This window comes from Hylaeus anthracinus, unplaced genomic scaffold, assembly GCF_026225885.1.
Source record: "Hylaeus anthracinus isolate JK02 unplaced genomic scaffold, UHH_iyHylAnth1.0_haploid 4, whole genome shotgun sequence".
In the NCBI taxonomy this organism is placed as follows: Eukaryota; Metazoa; Arthropoda; class Insecta; order Hymenoptera; family Colletidae; genus Hylaeus; species Hylaeus anthracinus.
In genome coordinates this window covers 12,443,841-12,467,347 of record NW_026535289.1, presented here as the reverse complement: position 1 = coordinate 12,467,347, position 23,507 = coordinate 12,443,841, and the positions used below count along the sequence as shown (strand labels likewise).

Here is a 23,507-nt window from a genome sequence, read left to right as displayed (position 1 = left end):
TAAGAATTATTCGTACAGCAATCAATTTAAAATAGAAACTAATCAGAATAGAAATAAGAGGTTAACGTTAAAAGTAATAAACTTTGATTTACGAAAATTCTATTCTAAAGCTATGTACGAATGTTGGTTAATTATTTTTTTCCCTGAAATTTATTAATAAAATAAATACGTGAAGTTTTATTTCGAATTGGTTCCTGTACGAATACTTACTACCAGACCGCGGATCTTTATGCATTTATAGAAAATTTGAATGTGCAAGAAACTACAAAATGCAAACAATACGCAAGAATATAAAAAAGATTCAAAGTAAAGTTCGTGTTATAACATTTTCAGAATAAAATAAATTCCTATTTAGGTTCAATTTTTATAGGAACGTTCGCGAATATTTTATTTTCCATAAAGATCCGCAGTCTACTTGTTACATTGACTGCGTAAGGCTGACGTGACGATCAACGTGTTAAATATTAAAATTAGGCGCTACGAGCACCGTACAGCGTTCATCAACTAAATGAATTTTTTACTTATTCACCGAAAATGATACGCTGCGAATCATCAAAGGCTCGTATCGAAACTTTCGTTATTATTCCGTACGCATATTCTCGAAAAGGAACCGCGCTCCGCTGTTCGACGGGGGGTAGGGGGAATTAAAAGAGAATATTCCATCGATCCGATAGCGTATTTCCGATCTTTTATTTGGCGAATATAACCGAAAACGAGGGAAACCCATTCCAAGTATCGATTCGAACATTTGTCACCAATTTTTTTACACGTCTTATAAAGTTACGCGTAATTTTGTCCAAAACGAAAGAGCCACGCTCGGTAACAATATTCGCCAGGTGCGCCGAATTGGTGGAAAATTTACAGTTGCGACCGTGGGCTTACGTAATTTGCTCGAATAAAAAGTAAGATATCCCGTGTGGCGAAGTGTATTACATTCTCTAAAAAGCAATCCCGCGGAGGTTTGTTGTTTACCGGGCCGGAAAAAAGAAACTTCACGGGACAAAGCCCCATTGTTCGGAATTACGGGCTTTGCCTTGATGTATGTTACGGTTGATGTCGGGAACTTTGTTACTCTAGGCACTCGCTACCGGGTATCTGCATAATTCATGCCTCGCTAATTATTATCAGTTTGCTTTTTCTCGTCGAGAAACCGAAATAAAGGGTCTCGACGATGATCGATGGAGGGGTTGAAAGAAGGGTGGCAGGGGGAAGAACTCTGGCAGAGAGACAGATTTAAACTTGCCGCAAACTTACGTACATACCGTTAAGAACGTGCACCAAGACGGTCTTTGTATTAGCGTTGCTAGGGTGGCAGGTATACTGTCCGCTATCTGCAGCCTGAGCACGCTGCACCAGGAGATACGAGGTTGTAACTTCTCCTTTCTCCGTGATCACCGATACACCGCCCCGGGGGCTGTCGTAGTTGATCACCTGCAACGAAACGGGAAATAAAAAAAAATTTTTTTTTAAATAAATATGAGGAGAAGAAGACGGACGAAGAGGGTTGGGAGAAAATAAAAGCAGAATAGGAAGTAACGAAATCGAACGAAGTAAGTTGTAACGGTTACGGGTGAAATTTTCATTCCGTGTCCGCTCGTTAGGCGAAAACAGGACTGGGGGATCTCATTTTCCCTCGGCCAACGAATTTATTTCGCCAGCTCTGGAAACCGAATTGCCCGGAAATTCGCTTATCCGCGGTTAAATGGAATCTCCGTTCTTCTTCCCCTTCCAAGAGTGAAACGCGAAATTTGTCAAGGGAGCAATGGTAAATATTCGTACGAAGATAAAAAAAAATAATGTATATATATATATATATATATATATATATATACGTGTAGACGCGCAAGGAAAATAAAAGTACCGTGTCCATATTCGGGAATCTTGGCAAATTGCGTTTCCATGGAAAATAAAAAGCAACCGTTACAATTTACAATGACTTGTTCTGTCTTTTCGATTCGCTCGGCGAGCCATGGGTTTTACCCACGGCTGGGATTATTCCAGAGAATTTAATACACGAAAATTTTGCGGATGGTTTGGTTACCGCGAATAAATTTCGGCTATTTTAACGGTCGAATAATGTTATTTCCATACCCTCGTTCCGGGATTATTGCTCGAGTAAGAAGGTATTCGCGTGTAATATTTGCGCTGTTTAAAATATTTGCTTCGGGGACATTAATGATGTATTTACAATTGACATCGCGCCGTTCGAATACCGCGAATGTACAGGTATTATTTGATTAGTGGAAAAAAGAGTCGAATAGCAAATAAAAAAACTTGACATATCGAATTCTGCCTTTGTTCTCGTTTCGTGCATCGGATCGGTGAATCGCTCGCGATACATCGGATAATATGGATAATCTCGCACCCTGGATCGTTAAAAGTACGATCTTACGCGTTGTAGGTTGGTAGTGCGCGTAGCACTATGCGATATTTTCTTTTAAATAGACAAGAATTACAAGCGCGACGCAATTATCGTTTCATCGCGTTCCACTCGTACGTTTTCGATCTCTTTTACGAGAAGTAGAAATGGGAAGAACCTTTCTCTTCTTACGAACGTAAATTAAAATTCGAAGAAACCATCGAAACGTTGTTTGCTCGCGTTCAACGAAACGGAGAATAATAAAATGAATCCGTGTTTACCTTTGTCAATAAAAATGGTCTACTCTTGTATCTGCGTGGCATTCCGGCTCTCAAAATATCAAGATACAGGAAAATGTCAACAACGAGCGGAAGTAAAAGAGGTTTCGGGCTGCAGGCTTTCGTTTTTCGATCGAACACAAATGGCACGGAATACACGTCCGATTTTTTGGGCGCCGTTCGCTCGTGGCATCCAAATGATTAAACGTGAAAAATTATGTCCGTTACGCGTCCATACGCGGGCATATTTATTTTCTTATAGAAAAATAAAATCCTAGAACCGTTTTCGGTGCGGTCTTTGAAACGAGTCGAGGCGAGATCGAAGCATTCGAGCGCAACCGTTGCCCGCGGTGTGTACGTAATACGTATGGAACTGTTAACGAGGCACCGAGTTAATTAGCATAACACTTTACGAGGTTCCATCGGCTGCGAAGAGGCCGGGGGTTGGGTTGGGGGGGGGGGGGGGGGGATCGCGAGCGTTCAAATAACAATACGCTCATCGTGCTGATACGGAAAACCCGTTCCTATCGGTGGTAAATTTCCGAAACGGAACGTTTAATAAATCGTCGGAAGGGGTAGGGGGGAGGGGACAATAACAATCGATGAATCTGCAAATTCGAAAATTTCCATAAACCGAACGGAGGGAAAGGAGGGGGATCAAAACTTATTATCTATATATGAAAAGGAATTACCGTTACAAAAGGAAACTGGAGCAACGACTCTCCCCCAGCTATGAACTCATCGACGAAGAGCGGGGGATGGAGTCGTGCAAAAGAGAGGGCGTGGGCGGATGGGGGGTTTATTCGTTGGAGCGGGCTCTCGAAAAACGTAAACAACATCGTTGGGCGAGAATTTACGTACATCGTTTGGTAATGAACGGTACAAACGGCCGCGAGCTCGTTGAAAACAATGAACCCGATCCAACGAAACGAAACGCCCGCGATTCGCTCGACTCGTAATATTTGAGTGGCTCGCAGAGGGGAGGGAACGACGGCCTCCCGGAACCTCGATTACACCTGTCCGGTGGCGAATCTACCCGTACAATCGCCGAATCATCCAGCTTTCGTGCCGGTCGAGTGGGGGGAATCCGCGAAACCGCCTTGTGCGTTGATTCTTCTATTTAAATACGGTTCGGAATTGATGAAAAGAATGGTTTCGAATTTTCCCAGGTTAACGCGAAAAGCAGCGGTAGCAGTGCTGGAAATTGTTCGAGTTACTTCGTTAAACGTTCCACCGGGTTTTCCTGTAATTGTTGTTACGATTCGTTATAATTGCGGTGTACAAGTACGGGTTGGGAGCAATTAAAAACGATAGAAATGCGAAATGGGGAGGTAAATAGATGGGGTATATTTGTTGAAAGTAAGAAGATGAATAAAAAAAAAAAAAAAATGTGGGTGCGTAGAATGCCGCGTGTCAGAAATAACGGTGATGTTTTGTTCGTTCTTTCTACTAGGTTGTCCCGAAAGTTTCTTTCGCGAGTTCCGCTCAATTATTTTATATATCGTTGTAATTATTGTATATAATTATATATTATTTTATATATAGTGGTCGTGTTTATATATTGGGTTGTCTGGAAAGTTCATGGCGATTTTTAGTAGGCGGTACAGGTCTGAATATATCGGAATGATTGGAAACAAATAACATGTGGAAAAATTGTGGAACAGAATGGTACATATATAATTCAATAAACACATATCGAAATTCAAACGTGTCTTCGAGTGTTTCTTAAAAATTGGCACGAACTATCTGGACAATCCAATAAATAGACAATCTAATTTCGTAGATATTCATGTCAACATAATACTACCCGAATCTCTGTTATTCACCCGTCAGCCACCACAATTTGTTTAAACAATGAATTCTGCTACGAGAACAGAAACGTTTACTTGTTTCTTGAAAACAGCGCAATTAATAAAACATGGAAGAGCACATAAATCGCGAGCGGCCCCCGCGATAGTTTCCCAAATATTTTCCGGAAATGTTCCAGCGAGAAATTTTATTTTTTTTTTTTTTAATGCTCAGTTAATATTCCATCCACGCTGGTAAATTAATCAATATAAACGGACCGGTAACCCGTGCCCGCTTGCACACCGCTTGAATTTCACGTTATCGATTTGCGAGTAAATAATAATAATGAAAATAGAAGGGAGACGCGTTTGACCGTTACGTGACGTGATGCGTAATTATATAATACCGAGTATACGGATTCAATATTTGAAAACATACATTCGCCGCTTGAAGAATTTAATATTTAACATTCGTATGAGTTAACAGTTTATTTAACGTAGAATTACTCGTACTTTGATTATTAAATATTTACTCGTTCGATTTTATCGATGTCCAAACGAAATGTACAGAATAGATGAAGAGGAACGCGAAGCTCGAGACGCGTATAATGAATTTTCCAGTGAAAGAAAGTTCTCCGGTGGAAAAAATTCCTGAAGTTCAGGTCCCGCGTACGGTTGCCTTAGATGTACCCGTAAGCCTCCTCGGGGATGAGAAGTAGTTTGCGCCGAGTGTTCGAAAGATGTTCCAGATTTTGCGTTCGTCGAGAGACTAGAAGAGGGTTGGGTGTATCCATTACCATTAGAGCAACTCGAAAGTTCGTTCGGAGCTTCATGGTTTTCATATGGCTCCGCTCATGTTCCAGACTGCCTTCCACCTCTGGCTCTCTATCTCTCTGTGTATGTGTTTGTCAATTCTGCTACCGTGGCCTGCACCTGTGTTGCACCCGTCTCGCTAGCATTACGCAAATGTTATTATACGACAGTGTTCCGTTCGGTTCGAGTACGTCTGTTAACGTTCAACTGGTTCTGCAGCTGATAGCTTGCAGCAGCTAATTCGCAAGTAAATCGCGCGGGGCGCCAGGACGGCTGCTTGTGCGTGTGGTCCCGCTAATTTTTGCAAGTTCCTTTTAGGAAATATTAAAACTCTTGTAGCATCGAGTAAACCTTCTGTGGCGTGCTCTTTGCGGAGAGAAACTGCCTCCGGCAGTGTTATTCCGTAATTAGGTGCGTTTTATGCAAATGAGCCTGCAGTAACGGTAGTTCGGAACATTTCTCGTTATATCTTGCGAGATATTTTCTCGCAAAAGGAACTCCTGCTAATACGTACCGATGCTCTTCGTGTCGACGATTTTTCTTCCCGCGTAGTTTCTGTAGTTCTGTTCGAGGGATGCGATGAAAATTGTAGATTCGTAGCTCGCGTGGAATTTAACGAAAGGTTCGATCATCGCTGCTCTCGTTTCGCATTTGTTCAAAAAACGCGAGCACTCGAAGTTTCCAGTTCTTATCGAGTCCCGCCAACACTGGTTTCGCAAATAAACTTTCAAACTCGGGTGCTATTCGAGACTTTTTCTCCTTTCTTTTTTCTTTTTCTCGTTTTTAATCTCGAGGAATAAATCTCTCCGAATAAATTTTGATCCAATAGCAAAAACGAAATCCTCTCAATCCCCTCGTGTCGGCGTGCGAAATCCTTCGTTTAAATACGTTTCCACTTTTACGGATCATTTGTGAACTCTCCAGATTTAAACGGGCTAGCGCGTGACCATTAGAAGAGAGACAATTATATACGAACGCGATAAACGGCAAGACATCGAGACCGATCGCCTATTTATTTTCATTCGACGAAAACGTGAAAATTAGAAAATTCGATTATTTCCCATTTCCGGACCGATCGATGATTCAATCTGTTATCGGAGCGTTCCCGGAGAATTCGGCCGGATCATTGAAAAACGATTTTTTTTATTTTACGCAGGGATAGAAAAAAATAACCAGACGAAAATTGAACAGATTTCCGACGGTCCAGATTTTCCTGTTATTGTTGCGTGTTCGTCCAGCTAGGAAGCGATATCGCAGTCTCGCTTTTAATAGAAGCGTATATTAAAAAACGCGAGGGTGTATTTGCTAGAAAAATGGATGCAATCGCGTTCGGGCACCGCGCGAATGCGAAACAGGAGCGTGGCAAACAAGATGCGTCCGAAATCGTTGCATTCCGCTTATTTCTTTCCGCCTTGAGCCTGTTACGACGAACACAGCCTCTCGATTCGATTCCAGGGGAATAAAAACGTCCCATCGGAACCTTTTACGCAGCTGTTTAGTAATTTAAAAGAATATTTATCGAGCGTATTCTACCTCTAATTTCGTAGAACGAGGCAAAGGGAGCTGGTCGAAGATTAACAAATTTTTCATCAACATTTCGTCTGTTTCCTTTTCGTTAAGCCAAAAGTATCATTTCCCTCGACGTGTTTACTCTATCAAGAAAAATATTATACCAGCCTCAAGTACGGCAGCCTAGTACTGCCGATCGCTTTCAGTTTTAAAATATACATCGAATTATTCGGAGAGGCCCGCCAGAGCAAGAAAGATTAAAGCAGAGTCGTTCTTTTACACGCCCATAAATTAAAAACATCAATGTTAATATTCATGCTGGAACCGGACACACTGGCGGAAAAAGTAAAGAAACTCGGATTCGCCTCTATAGAAAGCCAATAATTAAGCCGCGATTTTTACGTATTCATGACTTACTTTTATACGTATACGGAGAACCTATTCCAGGAAATAATATAATAATATATGCATGTCGTTTCATTCCTTGTTACGAGCGTACATATTTCCAGATCTATTCACGCCTTTTTTTGTTCAGTTTCGAAATACACGAAAAACCATTCGCGGTGAACCATGTCTGATGAAAGATTAAATGGGTCACGCTCTTTCATACGTCCACGAAAATAAAAATACATCCATATTGATATTCACGGAGTTCTGAATATAATGGCAAAGGACAAAAGAACGTAAAATGCAACATTAGGGAATGGTAATTATTTTCGCTTGTCGATACAGAAGCGAACGAAACCACTCGTTATTGCGCGTAAAAGACGAGGAAATCATCTCTGTAATGGATGGTATCCATTGGACACAAGGAATGAAGTAAAACTTTGAGATGGGTTCGAGATAATGTACCCATCTTGTAGTTTCTTGGGCATTCAAACTAGAAACGCATAAAAATCTGCGGTCTACTGATACCTAAATACGTTGTTATACACGTTGTTTATGCGGCGACCGAGTGTTTGAGCTTACAAAGACAAAGAGGAACGTTAACTCGGGTTAGTAACGTGTGTGGATAGGACAGGCGAATACATTAGATCTAGAAACAAGCGCAGGAAAAATAAAGCGGACGGTGTCACGGGAATTATTACCTCGCGAACGAATATTCTAACTAGCACTATTATTCCGCGGAGATAACGTTAACGTTCACGGTTAAGATAGAGAACTGCTTTATTTTTCCTGGCACGAGTTATTATACACATATGGTGTATGTGACTTCTACCAGGTTTTTCAAGTGTTCTGTTTGCAGGGAATGGTCAGAGTCCTGCATGAGAGCAGATAAATAATTGCATGCTTGATGTGCGTGGTTCTTTGTTAGATCTTCGGAGTATTATTTGGGGTACCGGAAATAGATAGAATATCGAATGACGAGGATGATAGGGCGTGACGAGGGTCTCGGTTGGTTTCTAACGTTTCGTAACGCCTTACGCGAGACAACCTGTACGCCATCGAGCTTGGAACATTTATCACCCGAGTTCAAACCGCGAAATGAGAGAAACGTTATTTCTACGGGATAAGAAGTAGCCCTCCGGTGATATATACCGTGGACGGTTAAACCGCGGCGCGCACGATTTCGAGAGAAATTCGGGCATTTCGGAGCCATAAGTAAATATTATCTAGCCAACTATAAATTCTATTCGGAATCGATACAACCCTGCCATTACGCCAGGATCGGTTGTATCATTTTCCGCGGGGTGGCCTCCCCTGGTTGAATTCTTCGTTGCGACGTTTTCCGAGATGAACCGTGTAATTTTTGCGAAACGAGACGGTCGGAGGGGAGATAGCCCTCGGTAACGACTGAAACGATATCATCGATCCGTAAATTTTCCCTCGAAACAACGGGAGCGGTTCACCGCCACAGAGGAAACGTCCAGCGGGCCAGTGTACGTGCTCTTCGAACGAAACGGAATAAAAAAGAAAGGAAGAACGTCGCGGTTCCAGGAGCACTGCGAGGAACGTTACTCGAGAACGTTACTCGAGACGCGACGAAAAAGTTTGCGATTGCCTTTCGCGTTCGGATTTGACGAAGAGACCGAAGTCGCGGAGAAGTTAACTTTCTGTGACCTACGTTGGGTCCACCATGATACGTTATCGCGGCGCACAAAGTGAACTCGTCGAATGTTTGCTGATAGGGTAATGTATAAGGATTTGGAATTCTCATTTAACCTACCTCGCGATTTACTTCCAAAGGAGTGGAAAGGATTGAATTGCTAGGTGCGCGCAGAAGTTTTGTAGGTTCGTGATTCTTGTCAGGGGGCGGCGCGGTGGTGAACGTCGTGTGATAGACACGCGAGCGTGAGCCACCGGTGGTACGCGCCGGCGTAAACGTGTCGAAGAAATTAAAAATTATGGTAACGACTTTTGTTATTTTATTGTTCGGATGTAAGTTGACCGATGGTATCGAGAATAACTCGTTCAGAGACGCTCATATATCGTTTTCATCTACGCGTTATTTATTAAATTTATGCATACACCCGATACTTTCTTATCACATCTTTCTTACAAAACATGTTATCAAAGGGTTTTCACCGTTTCATCCAATCGACGTTTAGAGCGAGACGTTTGAATCGCCACGCGACGATAGGAGAGCTTATTAATCAATCAACCCTCGTCTTTTAGTGCTCGTGATCTATTACGACCTACATAGAGACTCGTATTCTTTGATGCATGATTACGCAACGCACACCACCGTCTCGCAATTTACCAGTTAGCGAAGCACTCGTACGCGCGAACAGAAACTCTTTGTATCCCATTCACCGATGTCCCATGGTATACAATTACCCACTTTAATACTCGGACACCGCGGGTACTTAGAAGTTTCTTGATTTACGTTTTCGCTATTCAAATATTCCCTTGGCTGTACTCTGCTACGTGCTAAATTATTTCACGTACCGCCAAAGACACGACCGCCCGCTCCTGTAATTGTGGATACAGGAATTCAGTCGGATGGTTTAATTTTCATTCGACGTTAATACTGAAATATTCGAGCCGTTTACTTTGAAAGTGACCCAAGTACATTTGTCAGTTTGTCGTTAACGCTATACTGGTGGCGATCGAGCATGTAATTAAATTCAATAACATTAAGAGGACCAGAAAGTAATGACTTTTACATTAAATTCAAACAAATAGACAATTAACTCTTTAAATAATTCAATTAAATAATTAAATTAACCCTTTGCGCTCGAGGCATTTTTCTATAGAATCAAATCCGGTCCATTTTTACGATAAATTTCTGTGAAACCAAAAACTCTGTTTCGAAGAAAAACATCTACGAACGTTCATAACTCAATGTAGTATTATTTCAATTAATAATTAGTTGTATTCTGATGTAATTTTAGCGTGTAAATTTTCGATACCTGATCGCTAAAAATCGATTGGTTTACAACGAGCTTTACAATAGTTTACAATAAATGATAAACAAGTATTGATATTACTTTCTGGCCCTCCTAACATATTTTATTTTGACGACGAAAAATATAAATTTTCGAATGTTACCTCGATAGTTGAAAAATCTGCTTCGAAAGTAACATTTTATTTTACGATTCAAATATGAATTTCAATGGAAGGATGAACGATTCTTCCGTTCGTTACTCGAAACGCTTACGTAAGAATCGCGAACATGGGCTAGTAATCTCGATCGGTGAAAGATCCTCCATCCTCGGCGGAGCTATCGTGATCAACGATATAATCAGAGTTAGGTCTTCTCGCGAAACGAGCCAGGGAATGCTAGCGCTAATCCGCGAGAATTGGCGAACATTCCCAAGATTGAGAACAATGTCGTCGACGCGCAGCTAACCTAATGCTTCCCGAAAACAGGGCGGAAAGGGCGAAGACGTTGCGAGGGAGAAATGTGCTTCCAGTGGTAGCAAAAAGACGAGCGAAAATGCCTTCGAGAACCGTTGTAAAGAGCACTACGGGGACATAATGAAAAGTTCGTAGTTGCCCTTAGCTTCTTTTCGTCGCGAAACAAACCGGGTGACCCTCGAATTAATCCAAAACCATCGGCGAACCTCTTCGGAAGTTTAACGACCGGGCTATTACTTTTCGAGACGCTGCTAATGAACTGGAGAATCGCGGATCCACGACCGGAAACCTCCCGAGTAAGATTTCTCTCGCTGCGCAAAAAGCGCCGGTGCTTTCTGCGGTTCAATATTTGAAAAAGTCGGAATATTTTATGCACGCATAAACAATACCGGTAGCGATTGATGCTATAATTGAAACTGGTTCGTTAATTCCGTATGACGTATCGGTTCCTGAAATTTTCGTTGCGCCGCATACGCTGCTTAAATTTATAATATCCACGAATTTTCCCAAATTTGGGCTCGTTAATAATTTTGCTAGGCGAGTTGTACGTTCGTCGAACCGTGCAAATTTAATTACCACTCTTATACTTTTTGGCATGACGAACATCCCCGCGTAAACTGGTACCCCTAAACAAAGTTCACGAATCCTGTCCCCCCCCCCCCCCTCTAATTTTCATCGTTCCGAAGGCAAAGCGCCCTCTCAAAGGTATCAAGCGTAACTTCTACCTTAAGGGGGGGAGGGTCAAGTAAACAACCGCTTTTTCGCGAATTATTTTTGAAGTGTGCGTAATATATATATATATATTTATTTATTTACAACTAATTACTTGTTATTTCGTAGCATCTAGACAATCTATGTAATTTTTTGTATGTAAAAATATTCATGAATGAATAAACAGCAGCTGTTTGAAGTCGACTTCTCGAAAATGTGCCGTGCAACGCACAGATCGCTCGAATTATTTGAAATCAAAAATCCGCCAATTTTTCGATAAAATATAGTAACACGCTTTGGATCAACCTAGATTTAAAAAAAAAAAAAAACATTTTAAATTTAAAATTTCACGCCACGTTAACAAAATCTTGCTGTAAAAAAAGAAACGATTAAAAACATTGTTTATTTCAATTTTGATAAAAACCTTTTTAGGTTGATGCAAAGGAGAATATAGTTTAAGGAATATTTTGTGCCAAGTTTCATAGCAATCGGCTGAGAAATCTCTAAGCTGCATCGCACGGCACGCGAAATGTTGTGTTTTGAGAAAAATGCGTTTAAAGTTTCCGGGCGTAAAAACAGTCCTTCGTGTACCGTTCGGAGCGCATCACTTTAATGACTCTGTAGATACACTTAGACTTCGAAGTTTTGAGCTGAAATGGTCGGAGCACATTCTCCAGATGGTAAACGAATTTTTTAAACAAACAAAAAAGGTCAACAATTTTGAAATTTTACTTGACCCTTCCCCCCTTAATCACGACGAGAACGACTTCGTTTCCCATTCGTTCCTACACGCACAAATGGCTTTTCGCTCCCAACCCCCACCCCCACCTCCAACCCCACCCCCCGTTTTTTGGAGGAAGCCCCTCGAACGGGATTCGTTTCCAAATAACTGCGCTGCGAGTGTTTGTCAACGTTTCATTGTGTTTGCCCACGCTTTGTGCTCGCCAACTTTTCGCCGGCGTTGTTGGCCTGCTTAAATAAATGTTTTTCATTTTCTTCCATCGTTCGTAATTGTTTCTCCCCGATTCGCCCCCTCCCTTCGCCGACCTTGCACATGGGCACACTCGTTCGTTTGTCCGTGTCTCGGTCGCGATTAAATGTTAAACGTTCCTCCGCCCGTTGTTTGTCATTAACATCTGCCAACGGGGGCAATTTATGCTCGCACGGAGTGGGCGCCTCCAGGATTTATTTTTAATTTCGTCCCTCTTCCCGCGACAGACGTACCGAAACGGTGGCGGCCGGTCGCGCGGAAATATTCGCGTACACATAAATGGATTCATAAATTGCCTTATCGTTGCACGCAGCGTCGATAATACGTCCTGTATAAATATGTTTCGCAAACACGGATCGACGCTCGCGCGGACACGAGGCGTTCCACGATTTCCGCGGAGGCTCGAACATGGGCGCGTACACACGGACGAGTTCACGCACCGATTGTTTCTAAATCCAATCGGAACAAAATGTAGCCCGCTTCGTGTCCAGCACAACAAGTGTGGGTGTTGGACGATCGATCGATGCCAGATGTTCTATCGTTGAACATTCAATCGTTTTCGCGCGAACCGTGCGTGCTGGACAATACCGAAAAACCGGGCATTTATCGCACCTGCGGGACGTCAGCAATTTTTGAAGAAAGGGGAAATATCGTATTGGAATGTATCGAACGAGAGATTGGATTTCGAGGATCTAATTTAAAGGTTTTTCCTAATCAGGTTTCGATCTGTATCTTTGCATAGGCAGAACGACGACGTGGAGGTGCGGAATGGTTGCGTTGAACGATTAATCTATTGACCGAACTATAGGTAACACAAACTAGTCGGACTTGTTTTTCGCATCTGTTATCAAAGACCCTACAGGATGTTTTCCTGGATATGAACGACTCATCCTAGACTCGTCCAAATTTTCAACGCCATATCGATCAAAATCAATGAGCTGATGAGCGATAAACAATTATTTGAAATTGCACAAACGACGTTACTTTTCAGTATACTTAATAAACAAAAAATGATTCCCGTAAAGGTAAACCTTGGAAATTTTGATTCCGGAAGATCCGAGAGAACAAAAGTCATGGAAAAATCGGATCGCGTAGACCGCCATTGTTACGGTTTCAAATATTTTATTAATTTTGGCGGCCTTTGTAGCGAAATAGTGGTCCGCGGGGGACGGAGAAAAGCGTCACAGCGAAAGCTCGTCTCGAATTGGGCCATTAACGCGCGATTAAATCTGCACAGAGTTAGAACTCGCTAGAAGGATAAATAGACACAGCACTGCGGCCTCTACTTTGCTGGAAAATTGTTTAATAACGACTGCGGAGCGACGCGCTGTCGCGAAATAAAATAGCGGCGAGAACGCGTTCGCCTCTTTGAATCGTTGCGCGTGAAACAAAAATAATCGGTGGGTCATTCCGTGCCACAATCGATCACTCTTTCGCGGTCGATGTCAAAGGATTCTCGTTTAATTGAAATATGATGTAGCCCGTGTATCGTTGGTTTGGAATTTGTTCAAAAAATACAGAACCATTATCCCGTAGCTGCTGTCTTCCAAATTTTAATTTAAACAGAGGCTGCCCAAATTAAACTTTGGTGTACCATTTCATTAGAATTTGATAATTAAACCGGGGGTACAGTTCGTGGTGCAAATAGATACGCCACATATATGGTGAACACAAAGATATATGCAAGACGAAATATTAATATTGTCGCGTTGAATAATAGAATACAAATAAAACAGTATTATTGTAAACCGTCAAACAAACAGCGTCGCGTAGAATATAAGTAAATAGAGTAAGGAGCTAGATATGAGCAAAGAACATTGTGAAAAGGAAATGTGTTTATAACAAAATAATTCTACGTTCGTTGTGTACATTTTTTGTGCGTTTTTCATACCGGAGTACATTATAAATGAATAACGCAGCGAAGAAATAAACAAAGTTTATCGAATAATTAATACAGAGAATATTAGCCGCAGAAGACGAATTTTAAAAGATTCAGCGATAGAACACTCTTCGCCAGCTTTATGTACGTTCTGTATTTCTTGAACTAAACCGGGTCCAAGAAAATGATGACTCGAACCTCTTCCGAGTTCCTTCGCAACAAAATCGCTCGCACCGGGAAACAAATCGGTCGTTCCAGTTTCAATGGTCGAACGTCGGGTACGACTCCGAAGAAATCGACCACGAAACTCCGTGCACACAGACCGGCTACTTTCGCAGACCGCTCGGAAGTAACCCGAAGAGGAGGTTAAAGTATCCCCTTATTTACGGGAACATTGAGCCGAGCTTTGAAGCAGGCAAGTTGAACGAAAAATAATCACGGTAAACACCAAGGATCTCGAGGTATCGAGACGTTCCCTTTATGCGAGAGCTCGAGGGGAAAGAGACGGGTCTGGGAACGAATCGATGCGGTTACGGGGCAACGACAGGATCTCCAGATCTCTGAAAGGACGACGATCCCGGCGAACGTCGAGTGCTCTCCGATTTCGCAAGTGGCTGAGTGTTCCGTATATTGACAGTTACATTTTCTCGCAACTTTCCCTTCCTCGCCCGCCACGGTGTTCCTCAACGTGTTGCGCGTTAACGCGCGCGTCTGCCTTTTCACACCGCGCCTATGAAGCCGACGTTCAATGAATTTCACCGCACGTTTCGTCCCTTTTGTTCCCGTCGCGACGGGAATACAGGGTGGACCAGCAGCTCTTGATTGAAATTTGTAACTCTATCGGGAGACGATTGTCCGTATATACTTGGTATTTTTCGCTCGGGTCGAAGTAATGTTCGGTGAACTCGATGAACAACCTTTAGACCGAAATCAACTACGATCGAACTACGCGTCCCAAAATATAATGGCAAAACTATCGGAGTTAACTATTTCGGCGTGGAAACAGTAACGAGACACGAGAAGATCGACCACGCATTGGATTGCGATTCACGGCGCACCAATTAGGTTGCAACATCCAAGGGAATGTTAGCAAGTTAGGCTAACTCGGTTTGGCTACGGCACCAGCGCCGTCGTTACGTTCGGTACAAAGGCATAACTTCCGCCCATTTATTACGCTACATATTTCACTTTCCTGTTATCGCTCGTTAGAAATAAAAAGGTTCATTTTTAATTCCGTCCGCTCGATAGGAACTCCGAAACTCCCCCCGGCGAAAATTTTAACAGGAGTGAATCTAGCTGAAACAATGACGCTTTTGTACAATATTTCGTTCCGACCGGGATAATTTTCTGTAAATATTCAAATTCGTACTTTCTACGACTCCCGTTTTTAATCCAATTGAAACGGGTCTTTTAATTTAAACTTCGAAAATACGAAAGAATAAATAGCAATTTTTTTTTTTTCTTTTGTTTTTGTTTTTATTCATAGAAAGCTCGCGTATCCCGCACGAGCTCCATTTCGAACGGAGCTATTCTATTGCACGAATTCCATTTTAACTTTCGAATAATCGAGGATGATATTGGAACTTTGAGCGCGTTTTTCTGGAAATCGATTCTTTCGAGCGCAGCGAGGCGAATCTCTCAGAGGAAGATTTATTCGATCGACTCGAAATTTTCACTCTATATTCACAATAACATTCTCAATCGTCGCACGTACGGATTTTATTGTTTCACTGGCGCTTTTCGGAAGAGCTTCGCGAGCTGGAGATGCTTCCCGCCAAACTTCAACTCTTCTCGTCGGCGTGGCTTCGAGATTTTACGATAATTATACATCCAACGATGCTGTCGCTGATCCAGTTTTAAGTAACGAAACGATACTTTTCTATTACAACAAAAACAGATTGAACTAAATATCTTCGACACCTGCTGCGATAAAAATTCATCTGCGAACACGAGTTTCGAGAGGCTGTGTTTTTTAAATAAAACCACGAAAAGTCAAACGATGACAGAAACCCCTCCTATTATAGAATGAATTGCAACAAAATCAATTCAAACGGAAGCCTCGACATCGCACGCGAGAGTGATCGATTGGGCGTGAAATGGCCCGACGCGCACAAATGGAAAGAAGGTTGGGAACCGCTGCGCTAATGGATTGACCGTCCCATAGACGTCAATAGTATAACCAGAGCGATTCCGTCGACATCCCCTAGACGCCAAAAGCGACGGGAAGTAGGTGAAGTTAATCTTCGTAAAAGTCCCCGACAACGACGACGACGACGACGACGACGTAGAAAAGACGGCGCTCGCCGCGTGTCTTTTTAGGCGCGAAAAGGCGTTTTCCATTGTGTCGATACACGGCGTGGAATGCCTAACAAGGCGAGTCGAGCTCGAGGTTGGTATTTCCAAGCGGAAAGGGTTTACTTCCGCCTGCTTGTAGGACGTAAGGGTGTTACATGTTGGAACGCTCCCGTGCTCGCGCGAAACTGTCGTTCATGACTATTCAGATTTCTTCGAGGCTCGTACCAGCGCGCATCCGACCGGTCTTTTTTCTCGTTTCCAAGTTAACACGTCGATTACCAATACATTAGGCGCAGACGTTCATTCTGCACCTTTGTATTCAATCACTTGTTGGTCTAATTCAGAGGGATTGCTTTCCTTCGCGTCGGATAAGTGGGGTCCTTCGTAATTTTTTATCGAAAGAAGTATGCGTGGTTTTAATTTGAAATTTTACATAGAATTCTGTTGCTATTTATTTATATCGCGTACTAATTTTTATAGGAAGATTTATCCGGTAATGTAAATGTTACGGTGACCGTAGCGCCGCAGGATAAATATTGTGTATGATTTGCAATGATCGTCAGATTCAGAATGTTCGTTCTTTTACCAAAATTACGAGTAAATATATCTGTTTGTAAGAGTGTGATATATAATATGAGGGTAAGTGTGCGAGTGTATCCGTGAATGAAATGGTTGCGTGGGACCGCGGTGTGATTTGTTTGTAAGAATTCGGAGTTCAGTTCGTTCGAGACAGTTGTAAAAGTCAGACAATAAATAATTCCTTGTCAAACTGCAATACGTCTTAGAGTCATTAGATTCCTACATGTTTAGAATTGTAAATATTTGAATATAAAGGCACTGGATTAATCTCCGCACTTAATATTACAACAAAAATTATGGAAATTGTTCAATTTTGCGAAGTGACCTCCTGGTCGACGGCTCGCGGAATTTTCTATAAGATGAACCGAGAGAGCAATTGCGAGAGACGCGGTTGACAATTGACGCCACGATGGAACGGAATAGAGAAGTCGGTGAGACGGAATGCGTGCAAGGACGAACGAAGGAATGATGGCGGTCTCAGGGCACAAAGGACGACACCGACGAGCTGCGGCGAATAAAGATCGGCAACAGAAATACCCAGGCCAAAGGAAACGGATCCGCCCTGATGAAAATTCAATTTTCCATCTCAACGGCTCTCACGAACAATTCAGTCGAAAAAATTCCGACTATTTACAACGGAACGGAGCTCGCAACGAAAATTGAAAATTCACGGTAATATTTTTAATTGAACGCGGGGAGAAGACGTTTTTGGGTAAACGTGTGAGGGCAATCCTTTAAGGTAATCGTTTTAATGACTTGTGGGAAGGAAGATTTCCTCGAAGTCTTTCCAAAAAACTTCTCTGAAATTTTTCTTATTTTTCCAGCCAGCGGGGAAATATCAAATGAAATCTGAACATTTTACAACTCCTACGGTAAAAATAGAGAATCGAACGTTCGTGCGAGCTATTTTCATTTAGGTTACCTAAACGGCCGACGTTTAACTGACTCAAATTAATTTAACTTACGCCGTCGCATACCTACTCGTCCGTTTCTGAAATTGAAATACTTGTAAAAATATCATTTATGAGTTACCGAAATTCATATATATTGGAGCGGCGTTGTGAAATTTGTACGAAATGAAAGCAAATATTAAACGTAGACGCTCGCGAAATATGAAATATTCGCATTCAGATTCCTCCGTATCAAAATAAATTGCGCGAAGCGTCCGATATCCGGAGCGCTCGGATGGACATTTTTGTTTAACGACCCGATACATAAAATGCTGAATTGAAAATTTCTCGGGACAGAAACCAGTTTGAAAGCTTTTATTGCGCCGAAAACTCTCGGGGGGCCGGGCGCCGCGAGAGTCGCCGGCGGCAGACATTAGTCTTCGCGGGGAAACTCGCAACATTCCAGAAGCTTTTGTCGAATTTATGTGCACGATTGGGATCGCTAAAAAATTCATCGTACCCCGCGCCGCGGGTTTTCGGTCTCGAATCTAACAAGACGTTTCGCGGCGTTTCGAGCTCCGATCCTGGCTGGTTGGCAGCGGAGGGATGGAAAGAAAAAAATGGACACAAAAGGTAAGTGCGACAAAACTGACAGAGTCGTTAACTTAAACATTCGCGCGAAACAGAACGGGAAAACGTGGCGTGACAGTGAGTAGATAAATCAAAAGAATGAAGCCAGAGCGGCAAGGGCGGCGCGACGAGGTAGAAAAATGCCCGCGGAATGGGGCCGAGTGCGTTGAAAGACACACAGATCCAGCAGGTATGAAAATACGTGAAAGGTGCGCGGCGTAATTATGTTTGAAAAAGACTCAACCCTTTCGCGTCTGAGATCCACGCGATACTCGGTCGATTCAGAGCTACGTTTCTGGAAAATACGACGCGCTGCAAAACGGGACGCGACACGCGAAATTGTTGCACGCTCCCGTTAATTATTTTATCATTCGAAAAAAGCGACCACCCCCGCCCCGACCCGCCCCCTCTTCCCCCGCCCCCTTTTGTCACGGTAACAAGACGTGCAAAATTGTTCGCGCAGTCGCGTACGCGCGATTATTTAACCTCGTTATTTTTACTTTCGAAGTTTCGCGAACGTAACGAGTTTATTAAATTGAAGTTAATACGTAACGAGACCGTTGGAAATTCTTTTATATAATTCTACGTATTCGTCATTGGTAAATCGAGTTTATCCACACCGTAATCCGAGCTATCGAGGGTTAAACGCTTTCCTGCAAGGGGTTTGAATCGACTTCCTAAATCAACGACGGGAAGTAGGTCTTTGAGCGGAATGTTGATGTTGGAGATGGACTTTGATGGTTCAGGTGGGTGTTGGCGGTGCTGGGTTCTTTTCTCTCTTTTTTTTTTTTTTCTCTATTCGGACAAATAGCAAATTTCGAGATTCGAGGAACCGTAAGTCGAGAAGCCATAACTCGGGATGCGACTGTATAAGATATTACGGAGAAGGATCTGAGAATGGATGGAGCTTGGACAATTTTAGCAAGCTGCTGGGAGGTAGTTGTAAGTTTGAAAATATTCTCCGTTCCGTCCTGTAAAATATTCCAGTTTTCATCTATTCCGGCGCGTCCGCGATGCTCCGAGTTCCATCCGTCTTCGCTTCGCTCCGAGAATGGATGAAACTTATCCTCGCGATATTTTCTGATATTGTTACAATAACTCCGGTGTATCTCAATGAATTTCGTCCGATATAAATTGCTCTCCCACCATCCTCGCGTCCGTTCCTTTTACGCGTGTCTAAATTACGAGGCAAAGATAGTTAAACTTCCAACTGTTGTTTCATTGTACCACCTTTAGAATATGAGATGGCGTAATTAGAGAAGGGTCTGAGAATAAATGGGACCCGAGGAACTTTAGTAAGCTGCTAGGGCAGTTGTAGCTTTGAAAATATTCTGACAATTAGCCGGTCCGTTGTGCTCAGCCACCTCGCTAAAATATTCCAATTGCCATTTATTCTCTCGATTTTAAAAATGTTCCAAGGGCCATCCGTTGTTCACGGCGAGCCGCGAGAATGGATCGTGCTTATATACTTTCTGATATCGTTACGGTAACTCTAAGATAAATTTATTCGATGCGAGCTGCTTTCTTTCCTTTCTTCCTTATCTCCGTGTCCTAACTGTTGTTTCATTATTCTTCCTTTGGAATATTAGATACCACAGAGGAGAATCCGAGAACAGATGGGACTTGGAAATTTGTAATAAGCCGCGAGCTTAGCAGCTAACTTTGAAAATATTCTTATAATTAGGTCCGTGTACTTTATCCCCTTGCTAAAATATATCCAGTTCCTTCTGTTCCCGCGTCTTTCCTCTGTGCCGAGTTTCATTTACTCCGCCGTAACGGGGTTGCAAAGTCGCGAGGGCGGAACCCGTTGTAACAATAATTTCCGAGATTTACGATCTTATCCGATCCCGGATCGAAAACGTTGGTTGCGGCGACGTATTATTAAAGGGGGTTTCCAGAGAACGGAAAATTCAAACGGGGAGACGAGCTCGTAACGAACGTCATTGTCGTGTAAACTATTCAGGCCCTCCCCCCTCCGTCGGAGTATCGCGATCTCGTTCCGGTGCTCGAATGCGTTAATAATTTCCATGTCATTCGCGCTGACAGTTCGAAACGGTCCTCACCTCTCCTTTAGCTTCGGGTTAAAACGAAAATTGTTGACGCGCGCGTTTGCATCGCTTACGCTCGCAAACCGTGACGTTTATTTTGAAGGCGCGGCGTCCGTTCGCTTCGAATTCGATGAAAAATCATACACGCGAGATGCGGTAAGAGTAATTGGAAAATTTGCAGGCGTGGATGATTGCAGTTCGTTAACGCGCTCGCGAATCATCGTGACACGCGAACGAAACGTATCGTTTCGCGAATTTTCCACGGCAAACATCGCCTCTTTGCCGCCGTGTAGCGATGAAACACACCGTGGCATTCTCTCTCACCCTGTCTGTGTGCTTAAAAAGAGCTGTTTGTTTTCGTTAAGCGCGCGAACGAACGTTTCTGCGCGCGCGTACCCCGGGCCCCTCTGACGGTATATTTGCATCGCTGCGGTATCGGTGTTCATTTCGCCACTTTTTAAACGACTTGGATATTCCCCCCTGTCGACCCTGGGTCCGGAGAGTCGGTGTTTTTTAATTAGTAAGAATAAAGAAAAGGTTCCCGGGTCGGCAAATTTGCCCGCGCAGCCGGAACAGTTTTTTTTGAGCCGCCTGCAAACAGACCACCGCGATTCAACGACACGAGGAATATTCATGGTGAAACGTGAAATCAAAAGGGGACATTTTTTATCCCCTGTCGCCGACGAGTGCTCGACCGTACTAATGTGCTTCCCTAATGCTCGATTTCGTCGGGCTTGCGACGATTTAACCTGCGAAGGACAACGAACTAGACCGATTTCGAGGAGTAGACATTTTTCAAGATTGAAAATCTTTTTATTTTCGAACAGCCGAAATTCCTGTCCCGTTATAGAGTGAAGACCGCTGTGAGAGGATGAAACGGGTGAAATGGGTCAATTGGTTCTTACAATTAGTGCGTCACAAACCAATGAAGGAGGACGAAGTCAATGAGGACAGGGAAATCAACGATACCACTCCTAATGTAGATTTCGGAGAATGAATGAGAAAAAATATCGCAGTAAACTTGTAGTCCTGGTATTAATGCATTAAATAACCTTACAAAATATGGACAGCTCCCACTTGATTTTCAATTTCTCCAACTCTTACGTGTGAGCGAAGTCCGTAAATGTTTTAATTTTCCTCGAATCTTACCGTGAAATTTTTGGCCTCTTTAGCTCAGGGAAGCATCGGAGACTCTCCGTTTCCGCGATCTCATCGATTCTTAAACTCTGTAGCGTCCGAAGAACGCGACAGATTACGATAAGAAAATTTGGTCTGCTTTCGTTTCTTGGTACGCGTGTACAAGTCGCAAGGATGGCACTAATAATTTCATCGACGACGGAGCAAATTGAATGTAATTAAGTTGATGTTTGTCATACAAGAAATTCTTGCACCTTCATTTTAATTAAGAGATGCAGAAGGAGGATAAGGCGGGTACACGGAATTATACCGTGGTATCGGTGTTCATTTCGTTCAATTTCCACGCGACTCGACGATGCCGTGGCGTCGGGTCGGCGTCGATGTTTTTAATTAGTAAGAATAAAGAAACGGTTCCCTGGAAGGTAAATTTGCTCACGCAGCAGAGCCGTTTTTGAGCTGCCGGCAAACAGACGAGCACGGTTTAACGATATTCGGAATATTCATGGGAAACGGAGAACCAGAAGGTAACTTTTTTTTATTTTCCGTCGTCAAGTGCTCAACTATTAATAACGCCGCTGGGTAATGGTTGTTGCAACGTTAAGTAAGAAACGGAATGCTTAACGCACGCGACGACCGCGCGTGGTTTTCGTTGAAACGTTGACGGTAACGTAGTCCCCTCGAAAACAGTATTCCCTGGATATAAATTTCAAGCCCGGAAGACACGACACATTGTAATTAGCCGAGCGTCTCTTTTAATCCGCTCGCGTCTCGCGAAATTGCGAAAAATTCTAATCGCACCGTAGAGACGGACGCCGGAGTATTGGAAAAATAAACCAAATGAAATTTCATCACCATTTTACACGGTTAACGCGACCTGGATCAACAGAGAATCGCAGTGCCACGTACCACTTGCAGCGAAGTAGTGTGACCAGTTAATGGGTCAGACTGTTCGATAGTAATATAGCTAGACGTTGTGTCGGACTATTCAGCGATACCGATTCGTCGTCCGCCATTTTTTAACAATCGCCAGTAAACTCGTGCGTTTATCGTAGAGTTCGTATATTAGGTTGCTTAAAAAGTTCCTTCCATAAATAGTAACACATACACGATATTTTATGTCTAATGTTACGTTATTGAATCGCGTATGGTTCGTTTTGCTCCATTACTGTTACGACATTAACATCTAAGAAATTAGGTTGTACGTATAAACATTTGCCATATTTTAACGATCGCCTGTAAACTCGTGCGTTTATCGTAGAATTTCTATATTAGGTTGTCTTGAAGAAACTTTTGGGACAACCTGATATTTTCTGATGTTTGCCGACCACAACAAAGAGTATACCTCCCAGTGGTGGGGATGGTTTCTGTGCATTTGTCGTAGAGAAAGTGCATTTAAAGCGACTTTACTGTACCGCGAAGTGTTTGCCATTACCTTTTCCCTACAACCAAACATAGCTACAGCTCCCGAGGGCTCAGACTATTGTAAACACAGGTTCGATTCAATTTCTCGAGTACCCATGCTTGAACCCTATCTTTAACCGAAGTGTCACTGCATTAGTACTCGGCAGCGTGGCACTCCATCTTGCTCGGATCTCTTATCAGGATCTACGGCGGTCTATCGTCCCTTAAAGCAGTCAAGTAGCGCGACCCTGACTGACCCTTCGCGATGAAGTATCGTAGCCCGGTGAACCGGCACGCGGGAGTTTAGTATCGCGACCCCAATCGATGACCCGCGTCCGATCGGAACGCGTTAATCTTCTCGGTGGTGAAATTTCGAACGCCATGGCCGCGCGTGGGCCA

At 43.0% G+C, this 23,507-nt stretch overlaps 1 protein-coding gene across 1 annotated transcript in view; it reads right to left on the bottom strand.

The window, feature by feature from the left end:
• The window catches only part of LOC128894676 (lachesin-like), a 45,222-nt gene that overhangs the window by 2,841 nt on the left and 18,874 nt on the right, over nt 1-23,507 (bottom strand). The window contains exon 5 of the mRNA XM_054156589.1: nt 1,263-1,431. Coding sequence (XP_054012564.1) covers nt 1,263-1,431 — 169 coding nt within the window. The remainder of the gene's footprint in view (nt 1-1,262; nt 1,432-23,507) is intronic.